Raw genomic sequence first — 23,803 nt, forward strand, 5'->3', positions numbered from 1 at the left:
GATGCTAATGGTGACGAACTATGTTTACGGCAGCGTACCTCACAAATTTTGCAGTATACGTTTCTAATTCTATGATATCTTTATTAATGAAGTCGTAATATACGTGGCCTTTCATTAGAGCTCTGCTCTCTTGTTTATGTTAGGAATCTACTTCCTAATGTTTGCGAACCTACCTACACTTTAAAATTAACCATTGAGTGTTAACACAAATTAGACTGTGTTACTGTGTTTCACTATTTGTTCACAAAATTATACTAAGACATTTTTAAGTACTTACTTATACATAAAGCCATTCAAAATATAAGTAAAATATATATTTTATTTCAGAATAAAAATTTATAAATGTATAAAACGAAAAAAAAAAATGTGCACTCACATATACAATATGTACAAACAGGACGCATAAATCTAACAAGCTGCAAACAAATGCTTAGATATGGCTTTCCACATAAAGCATGGCTTATAAAACTGCATGGTCAGGTGCTTCACAGTAAGAATTCACAGTGAGGTTAGAGGATGGCTTGTTCAGTAATTTACTCGAGGAAAATTGGAGTCTGTCAGGTGAGAAGGGTTGGGGGATGGACTCTGTCAATATACATGTTAAAATGTTTAGACACCTGTGTTATAACAAGTTAACTGTTGTGGCATATAACCTTTGGTCCTTTGATACAACACAACCAATAGAAAAGAAAATGTCAACACTGTATATTGTTATAAGATAAAATGTTGAAAGGTTTTATATGATAGTGTGGCATCTCTTATATGGTTACAGGGGGGGTGGTGTCCAGTAAGACACAATCATACCGATTTGTAAGTTGTCTCACTAATAATGAAGTAATGTTGTAGCGTTTACTCATGCAAGCACAAATGAATATAGGCTTTTGCGACACTCCCTTTAAAATTTTTATAAAAAGGTATTTTTATAAACTTGTTCATTTATAATAAGTTGTGTTATGCAGAAATCCGGTTAAAAAACATTTGAAGACAAAATCACCAATCTCGATATACAAAGTTTTTGCTTGCTAAACTAATATCAATGTTTTTCAAAAAAAAGCTTTTTGACGGCTTAATACTCTTTGACTAAAGTTTGGTAGATTTAAAAAGGCAGTTTTTAACAACCACCCAATCCCTTGGCCCAGTATACCAGTTTAACAAAATTTATTTATAATAGTAACTAATACAAATAACAGTGTTTTTCGTTACATACAACCTGATACTTCTATTCAACCACGAACAATGAAGTTCTAGTCACAACAAACATGAACAACTCTATTTTATAAGAATGAGGGCCTACTGTGTGGCATGCCATGGGACCTGGGGTTTTAGGCCAGAGTTGGGGATGGCTCATTACCCCAACCTTGTATATGCACATTTTATATGGGTGAGGTCCTGTAGCGTGGCACGGTATGGGACCTGGGTTTTAGGCCAAATTTGGTTCATTAAACTGTATATGGACATTTTTCCATATAAATCAGTTTCTGTACCACGGCATCCTATGGGACCTGGGTTTTACGCCAGAGTTTGCCCATTACCCACACACCCAGGGTGCTATGGTATGGACCTCACCAGATGTTGAAGCCTGTCTCTTCCCCAATGGTTGGCGACAAAGGTTTTAACGATAAAGTTTAACCATTCTTCAATCTTTATTACCATAGTTGAAGGGACAAATTAAAGTTATTTATTGAAATAATATAATTAATAGATGGGAGATTAGATAACTTACCCTACTTCTATGTTGTCTTGATGGATGATCTAACGTAGGGATGGATACCAACTTGTGTTTTGTCTTTTTCACTTTCACTACACCTGTATGGAGCAACGTGGGAGTTGTAGACACTGTTTTGGTATCATACATGTCAGAAAAAAATGTTTGTGCTTGAGTTTGGCATGTTTTAATGTATATTCACCCCAACCACTAAAAGAGCTTCCAGCAATCCCTAAGTCTTAAGTGATTTTCTGATTTTAAAAGATTTTGCGTTTTAATGTTTTTTTTTTTCAAAATCAAGGCTAATCACTCAACATTAAAACACAAGAAATCATTCACCGTCTGCTCCGGACTTCTTCAGGTCTGGTAGAAATTCCTGGCTCATGGTTGGTTTCTGGTTAAGATCGGGCAACCTAGTATGCTGACTCTCTGACTTCAACTCTCTGTGTAAAAATATAAATTGTAGCATCATGTACCTTATTATTGGTTGCATGAACACAATGGTACGCAGGATAAAAATTAGGGGGGGGGGGAGGAACACCAAAGAAAGCACTGTAAATAGGGGAGAGACTGTCCCTTTGATTGTATCCTAGGTGTGCTATTACATGTATATTGCTTCCGTAAGTTAAACTTTGGGTGTACTATAATGTTCAAGTTATAAGTGTTAAAATTCAGGATACGTTATATTCAATCATAGAGCCTCTAATCTTGAGTGACAGGGTAGGCAGGCTAGCCTAAAGTTTCAAGCTAGTAATTAATTCTTCAGTATATATTGCAATGTGATATTCGACAGTAAGCCTTGAACTCAGCGCCTTTTACTCACCTGGTTGTTTTGCCTTCACTTATCAGGTGAAATGTCTGGAAAAGAAATCATAATTTAAATTATAATGCGACAATAGATAAACCTGGGTAAAAAAATGCATTGAAAAATAAAAAAAACTGTACATGGCATGGGAAATTTATTAATTTTACATATATATATTTATTTTTTATTCCACCTTTGGTTCTCTTTTATGCTTGGGTGATTTTTCACGGTTAAGTAACTCTTCAAAGTTTGTTGATTGCTTCATGTCACTGGAAAATGTATTTTCATTTATTTTCAGCAAAACAAGAGGTTATTTCCTAACATATATCTAGTAATAACAACAAGGACTAATATACTAAACAATTGATTATTTATTACAACCAGCTCTATTTACTGCTCAAAAATCCCAGTTTTAAGAAATATTTTGACAATATTTTGGGGAATTTTTCCACAATTTTACATTGGTCTTAAGTATTTTAAAATGGCCCACAAGTAATATTACGTTGAAGTTAAAGTAAAGGTTACTAATGGGTTATCTATAGGGATGTGCGGAGCGGTGTCCGAATTTGCAGGCTTGTGCCTGATTGTCTGGTTTATTAAAGCTCGGCACTCGGCGAAAATTGGGCTGATTGCTCAGCCTTATGCTATTATAATAATGCTGCATGCGAAAACAAAAAAGTAAAAAGTGAAGTAAATAAAAGATAGAGATTAGGCACTACTTGTTTATATTATCAAGTTAAAACAATTTTACCTCTTATAAGAATCATTAGAATATTGCTCGCTGTTCGTCAGGAAACTTTTTTCTTCTTTCTTGAAATTTGAATGCAATCCACTCGCCCCTACAAACATTAAACATCGGTTTTAATATTATAATATCACCCACTAGTACAGTTTTTGACCCAAACATTGCTTCTCATTTAATATTGCTGGGTAGCCTATTACAATTTTTAAGAAATCTGCATAGCTGAAAATACTGCATATACAGCATCCACCACAATGCACATTTCCCATGTTCCACAACTATTAGTTTAACTGTATTTTGAAATGTCATTCCAGATTTTCTGCAAAATTTAAAAACAGACACCTGTGGTTTGTAGCAACAGCAAATATAGTACTGTGGGCTGTGGGGTAAGATTGAACATGTTAGCACCCAATCCCCATATTTCTGGATTGCCTTTTTATCAATTAACACCCCTTTTTTTAGAGTCGTGATTATAATTCTGTGAATATTCTTTGGTTACTACCAAATGAGACGAGATGAGAACATAAAACATGGACTCTCTTACGGTAAGCCCTACTATATCTATATGTATATATCATAGGTTTCATAATCCACCCACCAGGTGAGGTTAGTGAGAATGGAAGGTTAGGTCCGGATGTTGCGATGTTGGACTTCTTGATTGCAGGATGAGTGATGGATGTTGTTCCGGACATGCTCATCATCATCTTCTCAAAGTGGGAGGTTTTATCGGGGTACATATTCCTGTCAAATGATCCCTGTGGAGAGGGTGGGGTCATAGAAGTGTTTGTGAGGTTTGAAGGTGGTGGCGCATCTAAGGGGTCGGAGGTTCACCACCTCCTTTTTTGTAAAAGAAAAACATTTCTTTTTAACAATTTATATAGACCTAACTTTGTTTTAAATAAGTTAAAAAAAAAATTAAAACATGAATGCTGGCAACATTTATACTAACATATGCGATACAATGGGGGTGTGCAAAAAAGGGACTTCAGAAAAAACATTTCGAAAATAATAAAATTGTTACCAAACTTACTTGTGAGGTGGAGTTTTCATTTTTTTTAATCGTAGTTAGCGTGCTGGTCTTTTTTATTCTATCTGAACCCCTGTAATAATTATTAAAATATAAATAAATGAATCTGTATACAAACATATGCCATATTCAAAGAATTAAATATTTAAGTTTTTGTGGTCTATATAATAATTAACCAAAATGGGATTTTTGACATTCTAGCTTAACAATAATGGCACCTCTAGTGGTAAACCCATGATCATTGTCCTTGAATAAGGATATGCAATTATAATCATGTTTCTGCTTGTAAATTATCAAATAACAAATGTTTAAAATTAATTCTCAATGCATATAAAGAAGAAAACAGTTGAATTATTGTAAAGAAGAAGTGAATTAACAGTTTCTGTTCCTTTTTTTACCCAACATAACAATTATATTTACATGTATGTTAGCTATGCATATTAGCTTGTAGTTTTTTCCAAACTCACTTAAAAGCTGGAGGCCCAGTTGAAGCATTGGTCTGTTTAATCTGTTGTATATGAGGCGTTGTGTTTGAACTTAGCAATAACATTGAATCAGGTGTGGAATTCTTGGATGTCGTGTGTATAGGTGGGATGGTAGATTTGGTTGGTGTGTCAGCGATATGAACGGATTTTTTTGGTGAATTATGTTTCGTTTCGCTGGCAACAGTTGGTTGTTTTCGCTCGCTTGTATTTTCTGCCGTTTTCTCTGGATTTGAGTTTTTAGTTTTTCCACCCGAAGCTTTTTCTGATTTCTTTTTACTCTGGCTTTCATCTGTTTCCGATTTATTTGATGTTCTCTTGCTTGGAGGTGTTTTCAAGATCCCGTTTGGAGCGGTTTTAACCGGTTGTGCTTCAGTTAAATCCTGTTTCGTTGAGGATGATTTTTTTTCGTGAGAATTTGAAGAATTTTTTGTTTTTTGTTGAGAATTAGACGAGACTTCTTCTTGAGTCGTTTTCTTCGAAGAATCGGTCTTAGTTTGTGAAAGTGGTTTCTTTTCCTAATAAAATATTTGCCAGCGTTACATGCATAGAATAAGATCCTATAGCTCACAAGCTAGATGTGGTTCTAACTTATATATGGCTTACAGATAGCCTTCGGAACCACATACATTTCTACCACAAGAGCTATTTATTTAGAAATTGATAAAAAAATAATTTAAAAGTATAATTTTAAAGGAGAAGTTTCTAAAAATGTTGTGTGACACACAGAGTGTGCAAACAACCAACATAAAACACTTATTTCCCCAGATGTACAATGCGCTCAAACTAGTTTAACCTCTCCATACACACAAGACACAACATCTAGAAAGTAATAAGGTCTTAGAGAGTAAAGTAAGAATCTGGGAAATGACTCAAAGAAACAACAACAAAAACCCTTTTATAACCTTTTCTGTATCTTTTCTTTGCTTCTTGTTCTCCACAGGAGGGGTTGTAGCTGGTGGTTTGTTCGATGTTTTCTTAACTGACGAGATTTCCTGTTTGGATGGGGAGTTTACCTGGAAACCAATATAATAAGGTGAAATTTAAAATATAAAAATTTAACATCCAAAAAATACAGAAAAAAAACTTTTTAATTGAAAAAATATTTTAAATGAAAAAATGTATTTATTTCAGTAACATTTTATTGAGCAATACTCTGTTAGGTGCAAATGCGATATAACAACATTTTATTTTATTTACCAGAGGAAATTTCTCACAATACATTATGCCTGGTAGCAACAGCAGCATTAGAATAACTTACATTTTTGTCATGTTTCTTAGCAGCCGGTAAATTAGAATCAACATTTTCTGCCGCCATTTCCTGGGAATATATTATTTTAAATTTCCCAAGTTAAAATAAATGTCCCTAACCCATAACGCAGCACCATGGATTAGTGGTTAAGCGCTTGCCTCCTAACCACACAATACCCAGTTTGATGTTTGACACTAAAAGCCATATGTGGGCATATTAATTGCTTCAACCCAATAGTCACTCGGGTTATAGCATCCCCGAAGGCAGGGTAATGAGCCTATGACCCAAGTCTCTCGTGCCGTGGCGTAGAATAAAAATTCAATCTTTAAAAACCTAAACCTAGGTTTCAACAGCTTGAAATAATGCTCACCTTGCTTTTTTTCTTTCTTCTCTCTTGTTCCCTTTTTTCTAATGCTTCCTTGCGAGAGAGAGCATTATGTGCATTGTCCTTCATGATTCGAGCACGCAACTCAGGTATAACCTTTCATGGGTCAATCAATTAGAACAAACACAGTGAATTATGTTATACTAGTTCTTATTAAGAAATACTTAAAAATCCTATAACATGTTTTATAGAAGAATTAAATTTAATCTATTAAGACAATTGTAATACATTAACAATAACATTGAGTGCAACGGTCAGCTAGTCTTTTAATGTGCCTTGGGTGGCATAACTTATATCTACAACCTCTTGTCAAAATGCATGGAAAGCTGTGATAATTAGACGCACATTGTTATGTAAAATATCTAAATTATTGGTTGTAATGTTTACTAATTAATGCAGTGCAGAAAATTCTAGGGTTGGCCTGTCCACCCCCGGTTTGGCGCCTATGGTTTTAAACAATAATATTTCCACCTTTTCTTCAAAACCTTCTTTCTTGAAAAACTCGTGTCGAAGTAAAAGTGAAGAAGATGGCCGATCGTTCGGATCAAGTCGTAAACATTGCTGTAAATATAAGATATCTATGTTGATTCCAATACACTGTGGGTATGAATACACCATGTGTTTCTGGTGTATAAGAAGAAACCCATGTTATAACTCGACAGTGAGCATGAGGTGTATGAATACACCATGTGTTTCTGGTGTATAAGAAGACACCCATGTTATAACTTGACAGTGGGCATGAGGTGTATGAATACACCATGTGTGTCTTGTGTATAAGAAGACACCCATGTTATAACTCGACAGTGAGCATGAGGTGTATGAATACACCATGTGTTTCTGGTGTATAAGAAGACACCCATGTTATAACTTGACAGTGAGCATGAGGTGTATGAATACACCATGTGTTTCTGGTGTATAAGAAGACACCCATGTTATAACTTGACAGTGAGCATGAGATGTATGAATACACCAGATGTGACTGGTGTATAAGAAGACACCCATGTTGTAACAGTGTGCATGAGGTACATTACCTACCTTCATCAAATCTAGAACTTCAGATGAAAATTTTGGAAATCTTCGTTCTAGAGGTTCGATGTCGCGAACATCTGGTAGTCTCATACCAGCAAACAAGGGATTGCGTTGAAATATTTCTCGGTGACGAGGACACAGGTTGCCTGGATGTCGAGATTATGGTTAAAAAAGGAATATTCTATTTGGCAACTATAGTGTATAACTTGTAATGAAGTAGGGTGGGGTCAGATGGAACATGTTTTATTCTTTTATCTTGGTGGTAAACTATTTGGTAGTAAACAAAGAATATAATGATTCTGTTTGTTATTAATAGGCAGTTATGAAATATATAAAGAAGAAAACATTTATCTGAAAAAGTAAAGTAATGCAGAAGTTAAGCCCATGATTTAATACTTTAATTTTATTATATCCCGATGGCATGACAAAGCCTTGCTGTACAGACGAAACATTTTAAAAATAAAATTAACGTTCTTATACCCCCCAAATTTTACATTACAGTATGCCTGGTAACAAACAAAATATTAATACTTGTGTTTTTTAACTAGTCCATTACACAAATGTTCAACTAAAACACTTTTCCATCTTTAAGTTACACCCCTGAAGTTTTTTTTATAAAATAAACAAAATAAAATTTAGTTGCAAACAAAATATTGAACAGAATAAAAGTTGCAAGCAGTTATTTCATGCTTGGTTACAGCAAAACAAAAAAAATAAAATAAATCAAAGCAACATGCAGAAGAACATTTGATAATAGAGGTCTGTTTACAACGTTGGTAACAATCTAAAGCGAGTGAAAGACAATATAGCATTGTGTGGGCCATTGTGTGCGATTGTGACATAAAACAAAAGTAATCCATGAAAGGAAATGTGTTGAGAAACAATGTCTGTGGAGTCACATCTACAAAAGTACCTCCCACGACAGTAGACGAGGTATATATTTTTGTATCTGCCAACTACAAGGTTTTTTCAAATATATTAGTCATGTCATGGGCATAACATTGGCGGTGCATGGGTGATGTATCACCCAAACATTTTAAACAGGAGTGACAAAATATATTTTAAAATCCCAGTTATAATTTTAAAACTTCTTTTCACTTGTTTTAAGGTGTCTATACGAACAAGCAGATCCAAAGTATATTGTATTCACCACATTAATCAACGAGGTTCCCTATGTTTGACAACTATTAGTGTAACTGTATTTTAAATGTAATGCATTTTTTTAATTTGTTAGTTTTGGCAATTTTTTTTAATTTGTTAGTTGGTAGTACATTATGTTATAATATCACAGTTTCTTAAACTGACACATTGGTGTGTAATTTAAGAGGCATATCATTAAAAATGTCATTTGTAGGCATGCCATTTGTATGTCATTAAAAAGTTAAAAACTATACTACAAAACTAATACAAGTACAAATCTTTTATGAAAATGTTTCTGCATCAGCTTGTATTGCGCAAAATTGTAAAACATGAGTTTTTTTATAATTTCACCGAATCCAAAATCCTATATTTTAACATTTTTATCCAAAATCCTACATTTTATCATTTTTATTCTAAATCCTATATTTTATAATTTTTATTCCAACTCCTATATTTTATAATTTTCATTCTAAATCCTACACAGATCCTGGGGACCCAAGTGTTCTGTTTCCCCTAACAAACAAAAGCACCCATTTCTACACTTACCAAAGCATTTGATAATATGGTAAAGTTGATCAATGTCAGAATCACCGGGAAATAAAGGGTCACCCGTGAGCATCTCAGTAATTAGGCAACCCACTGCCCAAATGTCCACAGCTCTGTTACAGCAGGCATGCAAAATGAGGTTAGAAAGATACATGCAATAAATTAAACATGCTATGAACAGAATGAAATTAAAAAACAGAATAAATGGTTTTTATATCAAATAAAACTATCTAAACTAATTGACTAATTGTACTTATGCAAATGAAATAATAAAAAAGAGGTTTCTATAAATAAAATGATATAAAGAAAATAAATATAAAAAACATAACTTAAAAGAATGAAAATAGAACATAGTGTCTAACTGCACAATATAATACATAAAATTTGGACGAAAAAAAAACTCAAGAAAATACCATTTTGCTGTATATCCAACAATTACCCATGTGCTTACTCACCACTACACTTACTAACACTAAGTTATAAACTTTTTATTTACCTATTCGAAACAAAATCCTTACCTACGCATTTTAAAATCCTGTTCAGTTGATCTATGTCTGACTTTCCAGGAAATATTGGATCCCCTTGCAGCATCTCACCAACCAAACATCCAACTGCCCAAATATCCACCGCTCTACTAACAAACATTCTTACCATCTTACCCTCATGCGCAATGTCGGTAAACTAACTCGGCCGTAACAAAAACTACATCTCTGCTTAAGGCTAAGCAACAATACAACTATATTTAACGTTGGTAAATTAAAACAGCAACAAAGTCTGGATCACTTTTTAAAAACAGCAACAAAAACTGGATCACTAAAACAAAAACTGGACCACTTTTTAAGCTATCAGTAAAACTAAACTTGTATGATCTTGATTACGTTTAATACTGCATAGCGTACTAGCAATGTCTTTCCTTTCTTTTCTTAATATGACGATTTGTTTAGCATGCAATTCTTTCTTAGTAATTAAATACAAATGCAGTACCACTACAATATAACTACTATATGTATATATATATTTATCTATATACTAATTTCATGTATATGAAAGTAAATAATATGAAACTAATATAAATAGAATGGATTCACTATACCAACTATTCAACTAACCCCTACTACACTGGGGTAATGGACCAACTCTGGCCTACATTCTATGTCTCCTGGAAGCCATAATCTAAAGTACAAACTGGTACGCAGCAATACCTTTTGACAATGAATCAAATCACTACGTTCCGTTAGGTTTGGGGTTGCTTTAATGCTTTTCTGTGACTTGATTGGTATGGTGCTTGGACAATGGACATGCATTTTGTTGCAACCAAAGTGTAACAGAGCGATTTGATTGAATAAAAGCAGAAGGCTACGTTCTACGTATCAGTTTGTCCTTGGTGTTAGTTTAATAAATTAAAAGACTTTGTGTTTTAAAATATTCATATAAATATATCAATATACTATTTTAAAAATATGTCCCTGGCAATATACCCAGCTACTCAAACCTAATTCCATAGAACCCAACATTTAAAAATAACTCTGGACTTCCTACCTTCCATATTTGGTGTCTCCGACCAACAGCTCGGGCGCACGATACCACCTAGTGGCCACATAATCCGTATAAACCTCACCAGGAGCAGCTAATGTCCGAGCAAAACCAAAGTCACATAGTTTGATGACCCCCGATCGTGAGTTTAAAATATTTTCAGGTTTAATATCCCTGTGTATGATCTGTAAGATTATAATATAAGAAAATCAAGATTATTTGGGTTCGAATCCCATCCTCGTCGCCAATAACTCTGTTGTGTTCTTGGGTTTGTATTGAGACGCCAAATTGTAAAGTGAAACGCTGGAATAGCGAATGAAACGCTCGAATAGCGAATGAAAACTAAGGCGAGCACACACGTATATATAGGGCACTTAATTGCGACATAGCGACACAAATAACTACATAGCTACACAAAATAACTACATAGCTACACAATTAATAATGAATCACGCTGACTGCGGCACATTGCGCAGGGCAAATCACGTGACTAAGGCATGCAAGTGCGAACCACGCTGATTGCGGCACATTGCGCAGATCACGTGGCTACGGCATGCAAGTGCGCCCTTGTCGGGGGTGTGCCCGGAGGCGTGTCCACAACACATATAATATAATATATAGATTATATATAATTATTAACTACTATTAATTTTAACCCAACTTTTTAAAACAATGTTTAAATGATAAGATAGTTTAACCGTTTTAGTGGTAGATGATTAATGATTTATTATTTGAAAAAACACTTTATAATTCTTAGGCCTACTTTTCAAATTGGTTCATATGCAATGGGTTTCTTTAATTGTTACTGGGTCAACCATATAAAAATGCAGTTACTCATAATATTTACAGAAAACCTCATTGATTTATGTAGCAACGTTTCGCATATGATATGGCCCCTTAAGTATTATTTCTAATTCTTTATTAAACTTTGCATTTTAACAAAGGCAGAGGAAATACACTTACATTATGGCTGTGACAGAATTCTACTCCTCTAAGAACTTGCCACAGAATTTTTCGAACTGTCATCTCGTTTAATCCGTTAGGATATTTCTCAAGGTCATCCAGCACCGTGTGGTCGACAAATTCAAAGACGAGATAAAGACGCTTACGTCGACGGAAAACTTCAATTAAGTTGACGAGGTTTTCGTGATGGAGTTTCTGCATAAAGCGAAGGAAAAATTACATATGTTGATAAACTTAATATGTACATGCGTGTAAATCTGAAATTTGTTTTTTTCTAAACAGCACATATTGAATATATAAATGAATGAATAAACGTATCTTGCTTTAACCTCCCGTGGCTAGAAAACATTAGTCGCTATAACACGGATAATTTGTTTCATACACCTCATGCCAGATGTACCAAGTATCTAACTGTATGGCAGTATGGGTGAATGTTTTTCTGTATGGCTGATAATTCAGCAAAACTTATTAATGACTACTGGGTTGGAGCAATTGCCGCTAAGTGTCTTGCCCAAGGAAATGACACGTACACCCCCCAATGGAAGCAGCGATAAGCCTTGAACCTGTAATCTCTGGGTTAGCGAGGCAGACATGCGAACCATTTTTACATGTGGGCACAGTAAAGTGAACGTTTTAAAGGGGGAAAAAAACAAATGGGCACTATTTAATTCAGTGGTTATTACCTATTAAATTTACCTTAAAGTTACACCAAGTACAAACTAATAGGCAATGTTTAATTTGGTGTTTACTGTGCCAAACTTACTGTCAGCACTCACTCTGCAGAACATGGCATTTCCTGACGAAATCTTATGCATGCAAGATGGTATTTTTATGAGCACGAATACAATTTCCAAATTTAAAAACTAAAATGCGCACATTTCCGTGTAACACTAAAAGAAGGGAAAGGAAAAAGAGGGAAAATCATTTTAAGGGGTAAAATTAGATGAAAGTTGATTTTCAAAAGCAAAAGTAGAATAAGTTGATTAAAAACAACAACTCACTCTCAACATTCGAACTTCACGCATCGCAATCTTTTTCACCATCTTGTCATCTTCACTTTCCAGAAACTTCTTAATGGCAACAATTTGCCCACTTTCCTTATGTTTACATTTCATAACCATCCCATAGGAGCCTTCACCCACCATGCCCAGGTTGTCATATTTCTCCATTTATGACAAAGTATCATTAAGTTTGAGATTCTATTTTATAAATCCATAATTGAAATCTGCAAATTCTATGTAACGTGAGTGAATATTGGGTTATATTGATTGCAATTTAAACTACGACCTTTAAAACGCGGAATATTCAAATATTCTCTGCCAAAAAACGTACCTATTTACAGTTTAAAATATCGAATAAGGTTTAAAATTTACTTTCCGAGTATACATCGGATACCATATGACAATGAATAAACATTAATTTGGTCTGAACAAAATAAATCAAATAAGAAAAACGAACTTTAAAGAAAACTAAACAAAACGTAAACACGAAATAATCCTAACCTTGCTCCATGCTGCACCTTGCGGAATATTTGTCGCAAGACAAAATCAGCTGATTTGTGACAGATAAAATATATGGAAACATCGTGTATTAATAAAGATTACGTTTATTTCTGTTAAATTACATTTTTCTTAAATTGAACCTACACCTAAGTTAAATTGAGAGGAATTGGTAGCTCAATAAATTTGTAAGCAACTCTTTATTAATATTTTCGCGTAAAGTTTTGAATTGACATATGTGATTAAATGACAGTAGGCTATATTATGAATGAATAAATGAACGAATGCAACTTACGTTATCTTCGCGTGGCCGGATAACGACAGTCGTTGCAACACGGGTGTTCATACACCTCGTGCCAGCCTACGAGTTACCATGTATGTTACTTTGTGGGTGATTATTTTTAGGGAAGATTTTTTCATTTTTTCATGTATGGCTGATAATTTGGAAAACCCATCAGTGACCACTGGGTTGGAGGAATTGCCGTTAAGTGCCTGCCCCAGGACACATACGCCCACAATGCCAGCACTGCCAAACCAGGGGTTAAACTTCTTAAACTTATGACACATCTCTAGTTTAATACGTCCCACTCATTTCTGTCGCTGGTTTGCTACACTGCAACTATAATTTTAAGTGATATCAATAATACCTCGCGAATATATTAACTTGTTTCCTGGCCTGTTGTCTGGCTGTGGTACAAGTTTACAGTAAATTTAACAAAAAAGCAGAGCTCTATTTATAAATGGACTTATATACAATTGTGTAAGGTAAGGTAGAGTAGGATGGAGAAAGATGGGACACGATTTTATTCTATATCTATATTATCGTCCAATTTAATAGTAACCAAAGAACATTCAGTCTTCTAAAACGTTATCCTCACGACTCCCATAGACCATTGTTAATTGTTTAGAACATGACCAGGATATTTGTATATATGTGCTAACAGTGTTCCGCCTCCCCCACCCTTTACCATAGGTTTTTACTTCAAATGTTCTCGAAATCGTGTTTATATTTTATCACCAAAATATTTGATATTTATTATAAACAATAAAAACAAATGTAAACAAAGACATAATGCTATGGTTGAATTTATTTCTGATTGATATTAAATCGTGCACGTGAATGACATTTATCAATTATTCAACCTAAGTTGGCCATCTGCTCTTCATTGATTGTCATCTTTAGCTAAAAATCAAGAAAATATTTGTAAAACAGTCATACGTTGTAAAAAATATTTAATTCATTGAAAGAACTCGGTAATTGTATATACTATTTTGAAATAATTTCTATTTACCAGGCATAGCATTATAATAGGTGTTATCTTTGGGCATCCCATCATAATATGAGTCGTGATCAAGTTCTAAATCACCTTTGATATCTCTAACTGAAAAATAAAATATGTTTTAGTTTAATTGAAACATGTCTTTTTACCGCATCTTTATTCTGTGTATAGTAGGGTGGGGGAAGATGGGACACTTTGTCAGATGAGACCTTTTTTATTTTAATTTTTCGGACCCTCATTTAATGATAATCCGGAAAATAAGGGTACAGAATTATTCATGGCAAAGGAACTAGCACAGCCTGTTAAATTCGGTAGAGTAACTACAAGTTGCAGAATACTGCTAATGTAAATATATTTCGATTTAGTGTCCCATCTTCCCCCACATTGGAGTTTTGTATGTTTTCATTGCCAAACTTTAAAAGTTTTTTTTTAATTTAGTAATTTGTACCTCAGGGGTTATTCAACTATAAGATACTGATATAATTTAAAGATAATATTTTGATCATATATTCGAAATTCGGTCATTTGCCATTGGTGATAATTTATGAGAAGTAGCTTGTGCCAAAAACAGAGTAGTAATACCCTATTTGTAGCAAAAATAAAAACTTTATCAATAGTTATAATCAATTTTCTGTTATTACAAGTTCGTATACATTTCTAGGATACAATATTTGTTCATTGATGTTCGAACAATACCCATTGTTGTTCAAACAATACCAATTGTTATGCAATAATATAATGTATAGGTAATATATAAAAATTATAGCAGTAGGCCAAGAAAAAGAATGTGTAGACTTAATTTTCAAAGCGTACAGTATAATTTCGTGTTATTTACGTATATTCCTATTTATAAATACACTTAATAATCAAAACTAACAACGATTTTAAACTGTCCCATCTTATCCTGTTTGTTTTTTCCCCCATTGTACTACATAATTAATTATTTTCTCCGTTTGTTATTTTAAAATAATTCACATTTAATTGAATGGCTTCAATTAAAAAACAACGACCGTCATTGCCCGCCACAAAATAAACGAATGTTATTTGGTGATTTTGTTGTTTGTTTATATACTTACGATTTTGCTTCTGACTGTCTGTGTTCCAGCTACGACGACGACCAAGACGACCCGTCCACGAACCGTTGGTTGTATCTGTGAGGACGAGAAGTCCGACAAGGAGCAACATTAGAAGTGCTGACTTATTCATCTGTAAAACAAAACAAATATATATAAAGCACCAAAAATATTTACGTAGCTTAAAATAAACTACATGCAATTCGATTGCAAGTAATATCAGAAAAGTTGCCAAACTTTCATGTTGCTTGAAATAAACAAGGACCTTATATATTTTTTAACGTGCGAACTATTCTGATATACTACTTCCTCTATGCAAGACAATGCACAATCCATTAATGTTCCTCGTGATTGTTGACTTCAGTTACAGGAAAATAAAAATAATAAAATATCTATTAATATCCTGCTATTGTTGTTCCATGAGAATGCACAGCAGAACTCAAGAACAATAGTTCGGCTTCACCATGAAGTTCCGTTTCCCCTAGTTGCGCTTTGCCAAGTATGTTTCCCATATTAGTTGTATTCAGCAAACAGGATAACATAGATTATATCTTCCATTGTTATATCATGGGAATCGAAGTAAACGCTCAATTGTTGCAAGATGGCTGACCAACACGATAGGTTAGAATCTCACAAAACCCATCTTTCGTGTGGTTCTCAAACTTATTATTTCCAATTAGAGGAAATGTGTTATCTTCGCGTTCATTACATTGGCGTTTACAAAGACCTGCAAACTTTACTGGTGGGAAATTAAGATGAAGGTTCTGCAGTTTGCAGCAGCACAATATTCCTGCAAATAGTCTTGCAGCATCAATGTCATTCCTGCAGATTGCAGATACACGTCATTAGAAAGGAACATTCAAAACCATGTTAGCGTCTATATTTGATCTAAGCTGGCATTTCTCAAAGCTACGGATTCATTTTTTTTAATCAGGAATTCGTGGTTAAATATTTTACTGCGATGTCAAAATCTCTCCGCCGTTTGTCGCAATCGAACAAACATTCACCTTTGTTTGGACGGTTTTTAAAGTAATACAACCCAGAGTTCGTATATAAACATGTTTATAGACTATGATTTACTTATAACGGTCCTATTGACCATTTACATAACTTGAAATAAATTAAGAATTTCATGCAACCAGGCTAATAGTTCCGAACTTTATTTACGGTAGTGCAGCTGTGATGTAAAATAAGCGTTACGTTATAACTTTCCCAGTGAAGTCGTAATATAGGCTACCATGTTACTTGAGCCCAGAGTCGTAGAAACACGTATGGCTCTGCTTGAGCCTACCTCTTTGCTTTTACGAAAGTAGTCGGTCAAAGTATTGCTGTTTTATTTTTCGATATGTACTTTGTTAGAGTTTCAAAAACTAAGTTAAATAACAGTGTAAGTCTATGCAAGTTGTCCGCCCATTGTCAGTAAAAAAACATTTTTTTATCTGAGAACTCCGGTCCCTAACTTACTTTGTTCCCGCATATCTTTTTACAAATTATTGCAACATACTTTGGTATTCGTAACTAGGCAACATATATAAACAACAAAGTTAAATCAGTGGTGCCAGACCGGTTTTTAATATGTAATATTTTCGGAAAGTTTTATTAATCACTTATAAGTGGACAATTGGTTACCTTAATATATCGATTCTTTATTAACTATGTTATTTTTATCTAATAAATATACCATATTATTTGCGTATTAATTTTTGAGAAAAATTTACGGAAACACTATGGTTGCAACGTTGCAAAGCTTGGAAGTATTATTGTGTTTGTTATTTTAAATGAAAGTTGCAATTAAAGTAAAAGCAGAACAAAGTACATAAGAAAAACAGACAATGCCAGACACCACACAATTTTTTTTAATGGTCAATAAACTTGAATAAAAGGTGTAACACATAGATTTGTGAAATAAACATTCATTCAAATTTGCATGTCCACATATTAATATGTAATATGCACAACAAGTTACGTTATAAAGAGGACAAGATTGCTATCTTTCCCGTTATTTATAATATAAATACAGATATTTTTGCGGAGTAGTTTACAAAAAAATGTAGATTTTGTTAAATATAGTAACTGAACATGGATGCGGCAAATCTTCATGCTTTAATGGAAGCAGCGTTAGTTGGAAACAAACGAGATGTTTATGATTATACTGCTGGCCATCTTAACTTTAACAGGTAACTACGCACAAATACAGTAGTGATAAAGAGGTGCTGAGTTCAAATCTGAACATGGCACTTTATTTTAGATTCCTTTTTAACCTTAAACTAGATTAACTAGGCACAATGTGTGAAACAGAACACCGGTCACTTTTTTTTGCCAGGCGAGAATAAAGCAAGTAACATGTTACAGTCTGAATGAAAATTATTAATTATTTTAAATTATATTTTTGTTTGTATTTATTGAGTATATATATATATATATATATATATATATTAATATATATATACATAAATGTTTAATTGTTTTATAGATACAACAGAAATGTCACCAACATCAGTGAAAATAAAGTTCGATGGAAATGTTGTGAAAAACAGACACCGGAAACTACAAAGAAACCTCCATTAGCTGTAAAGAAAAACATCAACAAAATGTCAGATGCTTTGTTTAACTTTAGCGCTGGTACAGCTGGAGCATTGGCAGCAGATAATTCAAGTATGTCGATTCATGAGGATGAAGAAACTATGTTGGTAATGATTGAAAGGGTGTAATTTATTTATTCTTGTGTAGCGGGGCAATTACAGTTGACCAGACATTATACTACGAGTGTGTTGTGTTTTATACACCTGGTGCCCTTCGTTCTTTTATTGTACATAAGAGTATCAATTTAAACAACTCATAACTGAGCCACTTGGTTAAAGCAATTGCCCTTAAGTGTCCTGCCCAATAACACATGCGCCAAAAGTAGACGCATGGAGTCTTGAACTCGTAACCACTGTGCCATGGTAACCCTGTTGAGTATATTGTATTTTATGCATTGGACAAGACACAGCTGCCTTTACTTCAACCAAGTAGTCAATATTAGTTTTGTCAAATTGTCAGCATTGGCAAAAACACCTAGTTAGTATGTTACATCCGTGGTAACTCTAAAACAGGCACATTGTGTTTAAAACAGAACACCCGTGTTATAGCGCCTGTCGATGCTCCATCATGTAGGATAAAAACACCATTTTATTTCAAACTGTAATCGATAGACTTCTACTGCCTCACAAGAACAATTGGAGAAATCGTTATTTGAGGAAATGCAGAGGTTTGTGTGGAAAACACCTCCACCTAGTGTCTCGTCACAAACACAACATGATGCTCAATTGCCAAAAGTTGTTTCGAGACAAAAGAAAGTTTTACCCCCAATAAAAAGATCATCCAAGGTATTCATCTAATAGTACTGTGTTATTATTTATTTTTAAATAAATGAATTTAACCTGTATTTTATCCTCCGTTGTCGGGCAACGACAGTCGTTATTATGTAACTTTGTGGATAATTCTTTATTGGGATTTTTCTCCTTTTTAAATGCTGAAACAACCTATAATAAACTATCAGTTAAAGCAATACCCACAATGGTAACATCGGCAAGTCTAGATGTCTTCTGTATTACAGACAGACATAGTAAGCACTATTCCACAGAGCAACTGCTTGTTTTTACCCAACAGGTATTTTTGTTTTTACTTAACAGATTCATTAGACATATACAACCTATGTCTATTTAAACTACATTGAAATGATTTTTTTTTCAGGTGGTTTGTGAAGAACTGAAGCTTCCAGAAATAATGTTGCCGACTACGGACGACACTCGTGAGATTCCGATGTCCCTACAAGGTGGCAACACTGACAATAACAAGAAATATGAACGAGCAAAGTTCATCACGACTTATCATGCTGGTGTTTCGGCAAAGGATCAATTCCAGAAAATGGTGGATTTTGAAAGAACTGTTTTAAGAAAGTAAATGTTTTAGATTTCTGTTTGTTGAATGTATGAATGTAACTTGTTTATTGCATAGCAGGGCATTGACAGTCGTTTTAACACGGGTGTTCTGTTTGATGTACCTGGTGCTCGCTTACAAGTTACCACATATATGTGTAAATTTAATGTGAATATTATTTTAACATGATGAAAATCATGATGTAGATTCTCCATGCTATTCATTAAGAACTTTATTTGTAAGCAATGGGTTAGCATTCCTGCCTGTATACTGGAGGATACAGATTCAATTACAGATTGTCGTTTCTACCATTATGTGGTTTTAATCCAACAGTTCATAAAGGTTTGTCTGAATTGTTAGCCATACACCAAAACAAATAATCACTCACTAAGTTACATACATAGTAACTTGTAAATGGGCACGAGGTGTATGATACATAACAAACGGTGTTATAGTATCTGTTGTTTCTCTACCACACAAATAAGTTACATTTATTCATTTACACTTAGGCCAGAAACATTAGAACAAAAATTAGGAGACGGCCACAAAGCTGTTGAACATCTTGAACAAAAGTTGGTTTCACGTCTTATGGAGTTCCGCTTGAAAAATATTCACCATGGATTGTCATTCCATCGGTTGCAGGTTTGTTAAGTGTTTTACTCGACAGTGAGCATGAGGTGTATGAATGCTTATATATGTGTCTCCAAACTAAAACAATACATATAATTTGTTTCAGTTATATTCTGAAATATGGAACGACATGTCCTTAGACTCGACCATATTCGGTGAATTGTTGAACGAAATAAAAGAAGAATACGATTCGTATTTGGTTCATTTGATTGACAGCTCGCAGTCAACAAACCGAGCAGAGCTGGCTCAATGTTTGGAACTGATCAAAGGAATGTCTAGTCATGAAAAAGTGGAGATGAGTCAGCAACTTCAAGAAGAAGTGGAAAATCTTGAAGAGAAATGTAAAACTGCATTGCTGAGGTGGGGGTGGTGAATTCTACTTATTTCACTGAAAACAAAATAGTTTATGGAGCTTAATGCCAGAGTATTAAATGAAGGTGTGCTTTATAACTTGTACTAGTTAACAGAAATTGAAACATGATGTAGTAAAACAGAACACCCATGTTGTTGTCCTGAGTTGTAGGAAAAATAAGTTAAAAACCACTCATTCAACTAACACTACACTCATTGGTTGATCATGTTTTATGTTCCAGAAACCACGAACTTAGAAAAAAAGTCGTAGAAGAGAATGCAAGAATTGAAAAAGAAAAAAGGTTACAGAGAGAAGAAGATGAGGAAAATATAAGAAGGTAAGTTTACATGTTCATTCATGCATAACTATGTGGATAAATGGGCATGTAAGTCTATCCATGTATTATAAGAGTTGTATTAGAGTTATTTTCTTTTTTTCTGTATTACTACTAGTAATATGCTCATTTATGCATAAGTTTATTAATGAGCATTTAAGCTTGTCTATGTATAAGAGAGAATCGCTTTGTAGTGGTTTTCCTTTTTTTATGCAACACCGAAGTAAAAGAGACACATAAAAATTATAAGTCCAAACAAGCTCTTCTGGCAATATTTAATTTGTACATACCTATTTATGCCTGTTTCGAATCGCCTATATGAAAATGTATTGGTTGTCATTTTATGATGTTGGTATTTGGCAAAATTCTAGCAAAAGTATTAATTACCAAATTAGGTAACATAAGCCTAGATTTCAATTTCTATCTTTAATGAAGATAAGATTAATCAAAAAAAGCAGGTAGGATAAAATTTACTGTGTCAAGTAAAATCATGGCTGCTAAACCTCCACTACAGTATAAACTCGTATTAAGTTAATTATTATTTTCAGGATGCTACCTGTTCGACGCAACCATCGTAAAGTTCAACCAAAATCCAGAGAAAACAGCTTAAGTGGAAGGAAATCTAAACTTAAAACTGAACAAAAACTTCAGGTGTTAAGTTTCTATCATTTAACTTGAGACTTTATATTCATTTTTAGTGATTCTCATTTTTTATGTAATGCTGATAATTTGGCCAACCCATTAGTGACCACCCGGTTGGGGCAATTGCCGTTAAGTGTCTTGCCCAAGGACACATGCGCCGATAATGGTAGCAGCGACGAGCCTTGAACTCATTACCTCCAGGTTTGAGGCAGGCGCAAACCACTTTGCCGCGGCGCCGCGTAGTTACGTAAACCAACTAACCACTTATAATTTCTTTCAGCTTCTGCATTCTGAGATATGGGACAAGTTAGATCATCTAAGTGAGCAACGTGAACTACTACGGTAACTCTGCATTTTAAACAACTTTTTGTATAAATATTGATGTTATCTTAAAGTCTATAATAGCATTATAAGTAGTATATATTTGAAAATGTTTTTTTGTTGTGATAACAAAACAAAATATATTATTTCGAAAACAATAGCGAAGGTAAAAATCTAAGAGACAAAATAAAAGTTCCCTCCTTTTTTTCCAGAAACTCTTTTGTTCCGAAACAAAGTCATAGAAACGTCCAGCACGCTGTGAAAGATACAGAGGTTGAAATACAAAAACTTCAACAACAAACAGAGTATTTGACCCAACATAAACAGGTGGGAGCTGGCAACCTACTGGAAATATTTCTTCATCCGTTCTGTTACGGTATAAAGATCGAATAAAACAATAAAAGATAGGACATACTGGAAAAATGAAAATAATAATGTGATAAAGACCATTATTTTTATATATTTGAATACAGACGGTTAATTAATTCTTTGATGTGATTTTATTAAATTAGAAGTAAAACAACACCATAAACAAGTACTTTTCAACGCTTTTGCAAACATTCTACATGAATCAATAACAAACCTTTGGCAACCTAATTTCTAAAACAATATTTTGTACAGCTTTCTGTGGCCACATGATAAAGTGGTTTTAACTTTCAAAAGGCTCTGTGAATCACTGTTGTAAGCGACCAAGCAAAATAATTGTTGACATACTATCGTGTGGCGGCCCAGAATAATTATCTTGAGTTCAGCAGCCCCACATTCTAAATAAACCGCTGTTTCACACAACTTCTATCCATAACGTGTTTTAACAAATGAAAATTGCTGTTGATTCCCTTTTTTTCTTCGAACAAATTTTATGTTAGTACTTTTTTAGGTTCATGTCAATAAATTGGAAACTGAACTTAAAAGATCAATAGTCAGTCAAGATGTAAGAAGGTAAGTCATTTATGCGCTGGGAATTAAATTTTTAGACTTCTACAATTTTTCCACATGGATTATATAATGCAAGCCATAGGATTGCATGTCAAAAATTATAAATCTAAGAATTAATGTACAAATAAAGAAAAGTATTCCAATTAGACTTTCTAAGTTAATCTACAATTTGTGGGGTTTTTATTCGTTTTTACATTTTTTTGTATTCTTATTAATATTGCAAACATTAGCAAATGGTTTGTATATGAAACCCAGTATGGGATTACATGTTAATTTTTTTTTCTTTATAGCGTATTTTACTACCTTGTGGTTTATGAAATTATAATTTGTGAGTTGTTTACAGGTAAATTTAGAGTTTCAATTTCTTTGTATTCCTATTATAATATTGCAATCTCAACAATAATTCATACCATCTAACACCTATCACATGGTTTAATGCAAGCCATAATGGGTTGCATGTCAAAATTGTTAATAGCGTTTTCTGTTAACTGATAATTTTTGAAAATACTTTATTAAAGCTTAAATTGATCTACAATTTGTGGGTTTTTTATGTTATGGATTGAAAACTACACAGTTTCACATAAAAACTATCACATGTGGTTTGTGCAAACCAGTAACTTAGATGTTTTTAACAGACCTAATGGTCCATTTCCAGTTTATCGTTCCAAATTTATGTTTTTTTTCGTACAGAAAAAATTCTGTGCTGGGCAAAAAAACTTGATATAGATTAATTTGGTTTCCCACATTCGCGGAATTTATTACAAAGATGTTTAGTGCTTATCCCGTACCTAATAATCAAGGTTAATATTTTTAATCGTTCAGCCAAATTCAAAACATCATTGAACAAAGATCTTCACAATCATCCATGTAAAGATAAAGATCCTAAATCCACACTGTGATTTGTTATATTTCCTTTCAATGTATATAAATAAAGAATTTATATAAACATACCTTGTAGTAATTCAGTATGAATGTAACTTACTTTATCCTCAAGTGGCCGAAATTGACAGTCGTTATAACACAGGTGTTCTGTTTTTTACACCTCATGCGAGCTTGGAGGGGGGATTTTTTATGTGTGGCTAATAATTTGGTCAACCGTTGCCATTACCACTGGTTTGGAGCAATTGCCATTTAGTGGCTTGCAGAAAAATGCAAACAATGTTAGCAACAGCAAGCCTTGAATCCATTACCTCTGGGTTATAGGCA

The 23,803-nt window shown here is 33.8% G+C and overlaps 2 protein-coding genes and 1 long non-coding RNA gene across 5 annotated transcripts; 1 reads left to right on the plus strand and 2 right to left on the minus strand.

Moving 5' to 3' along the window:
• Positions 1-299: 299 nt before the first annotated feature.
• Positions 300-13,023, minus strand: LOC149726311 (uncharacterized). Of its 2 annotated transcripts, none has more exons than XM_089890292.1 (18): positions 12,611-13,023; positions 11,610-11,804; positions 10,653-10,831; positions 9,114-9,226; positions 7,434-7,573; positions 6,870-6,959; positions 6,384-6,494; positions 6,023-6,082; positions 5,667-5,777; positions 4,747-5,279; positions 4,283-4,352; positions 3,851-4,007; positions 3,262-3,349; positions 2,704-2,779; positions 2,529-2,563; positions 2,045-2,148; positions 1,724-1,806; positions 300-585 (listed from the first exon to the last, which is right to left on the minus strand). In XM_089890292.1, exons 1-18 carry the CDS (start codon positions 12,776-12,778, stop codon positions 526-528), a joined length of 2,373 nt encoding a protein of 790 aa, XP_089746418.1. In that variant the 5' UTR covers positions 12,779-13,023; the 3' UTR covers positions 300-525. The 2 variants fall into 2 exon arrangements, with proteins under 2 accessions (XP_089746418.1, XP_089746419.1); XM_089890293.1 differs by lacking the exon at positions 9,114-9,226 and adding an exon at positions 9,632-9,744.
• Positions 13,024-14,178: 1,155 nt separating this feature from the next.
• On the minus strand, positions 14,179-16,277 carry LOC149726312 (uncharacterized). Its single transcript, XR_016386238.1, has 3 exons — positions 15,465-16,277; positions 14,401-14,490; positions 14,179-14,291 (listed from the first exon to the last, which is right to left on the minus strand). It is a non-coding gene; the product is annotated as an uncharacterized LOC149726312 (long non-coding RNA).
• A 371-nt stretch (positions 16,278-16,648) lies between these two features.
• Positions 16,649-23,547, plus strand: LOC149726313 (uncharacterized). 2 transcript variants are annotated; one of them, XM_089890295.1, is made up of 12 exons: positions 16,649-17,638; positions 17,935-18,151; positions 18,656-18,829; positions 19,197-19,402; positions 19,892-20,024; positions 20,119-20,372; positions 20,606-20,701; positions 21,247-21,349; positions 21,621-21,682; positions 21,874-21,988; positions 22,539-22,600; positions 23,420-23,547. In XM_089890295.1, exons 1-12 carry the CDS (start codon positions 17,541-17,543, stop codon positions 23,466-23,468), a joined length of 1,569 nt encoding a protein of 522 aa, XP_089746421.1. In that variant the 5' UTR covers positions 16,649-17,540; the 3' UTR covers positions 23,469-23,547. The 2 variants fall into 2 exon arrangements, with proteins under 2 accessions (XP_089746421.1, XP_089746422.1); XM_089890296.1 differs by lacking the exons at positions 21,874-21,988; positions 22,539-22,600; positions 23,420-23,547 and having other exon boundaries at positions 21,621-21,686.
• Positions 23,548-23,803: the final 256 nt, after the last annotated feature.

This window comes from Ciona robusta, chromosome 12 (assembly GCF_009617815.1).
Source record: "Ciona robusta chromosome 12, ASM961781v2".
Lineage (NCBI taxonomy): Eukaryota > Metazoa > Chordata > Ascidiacea > Phlebobranchia > Cionidae > Ciona > Ciona robusta.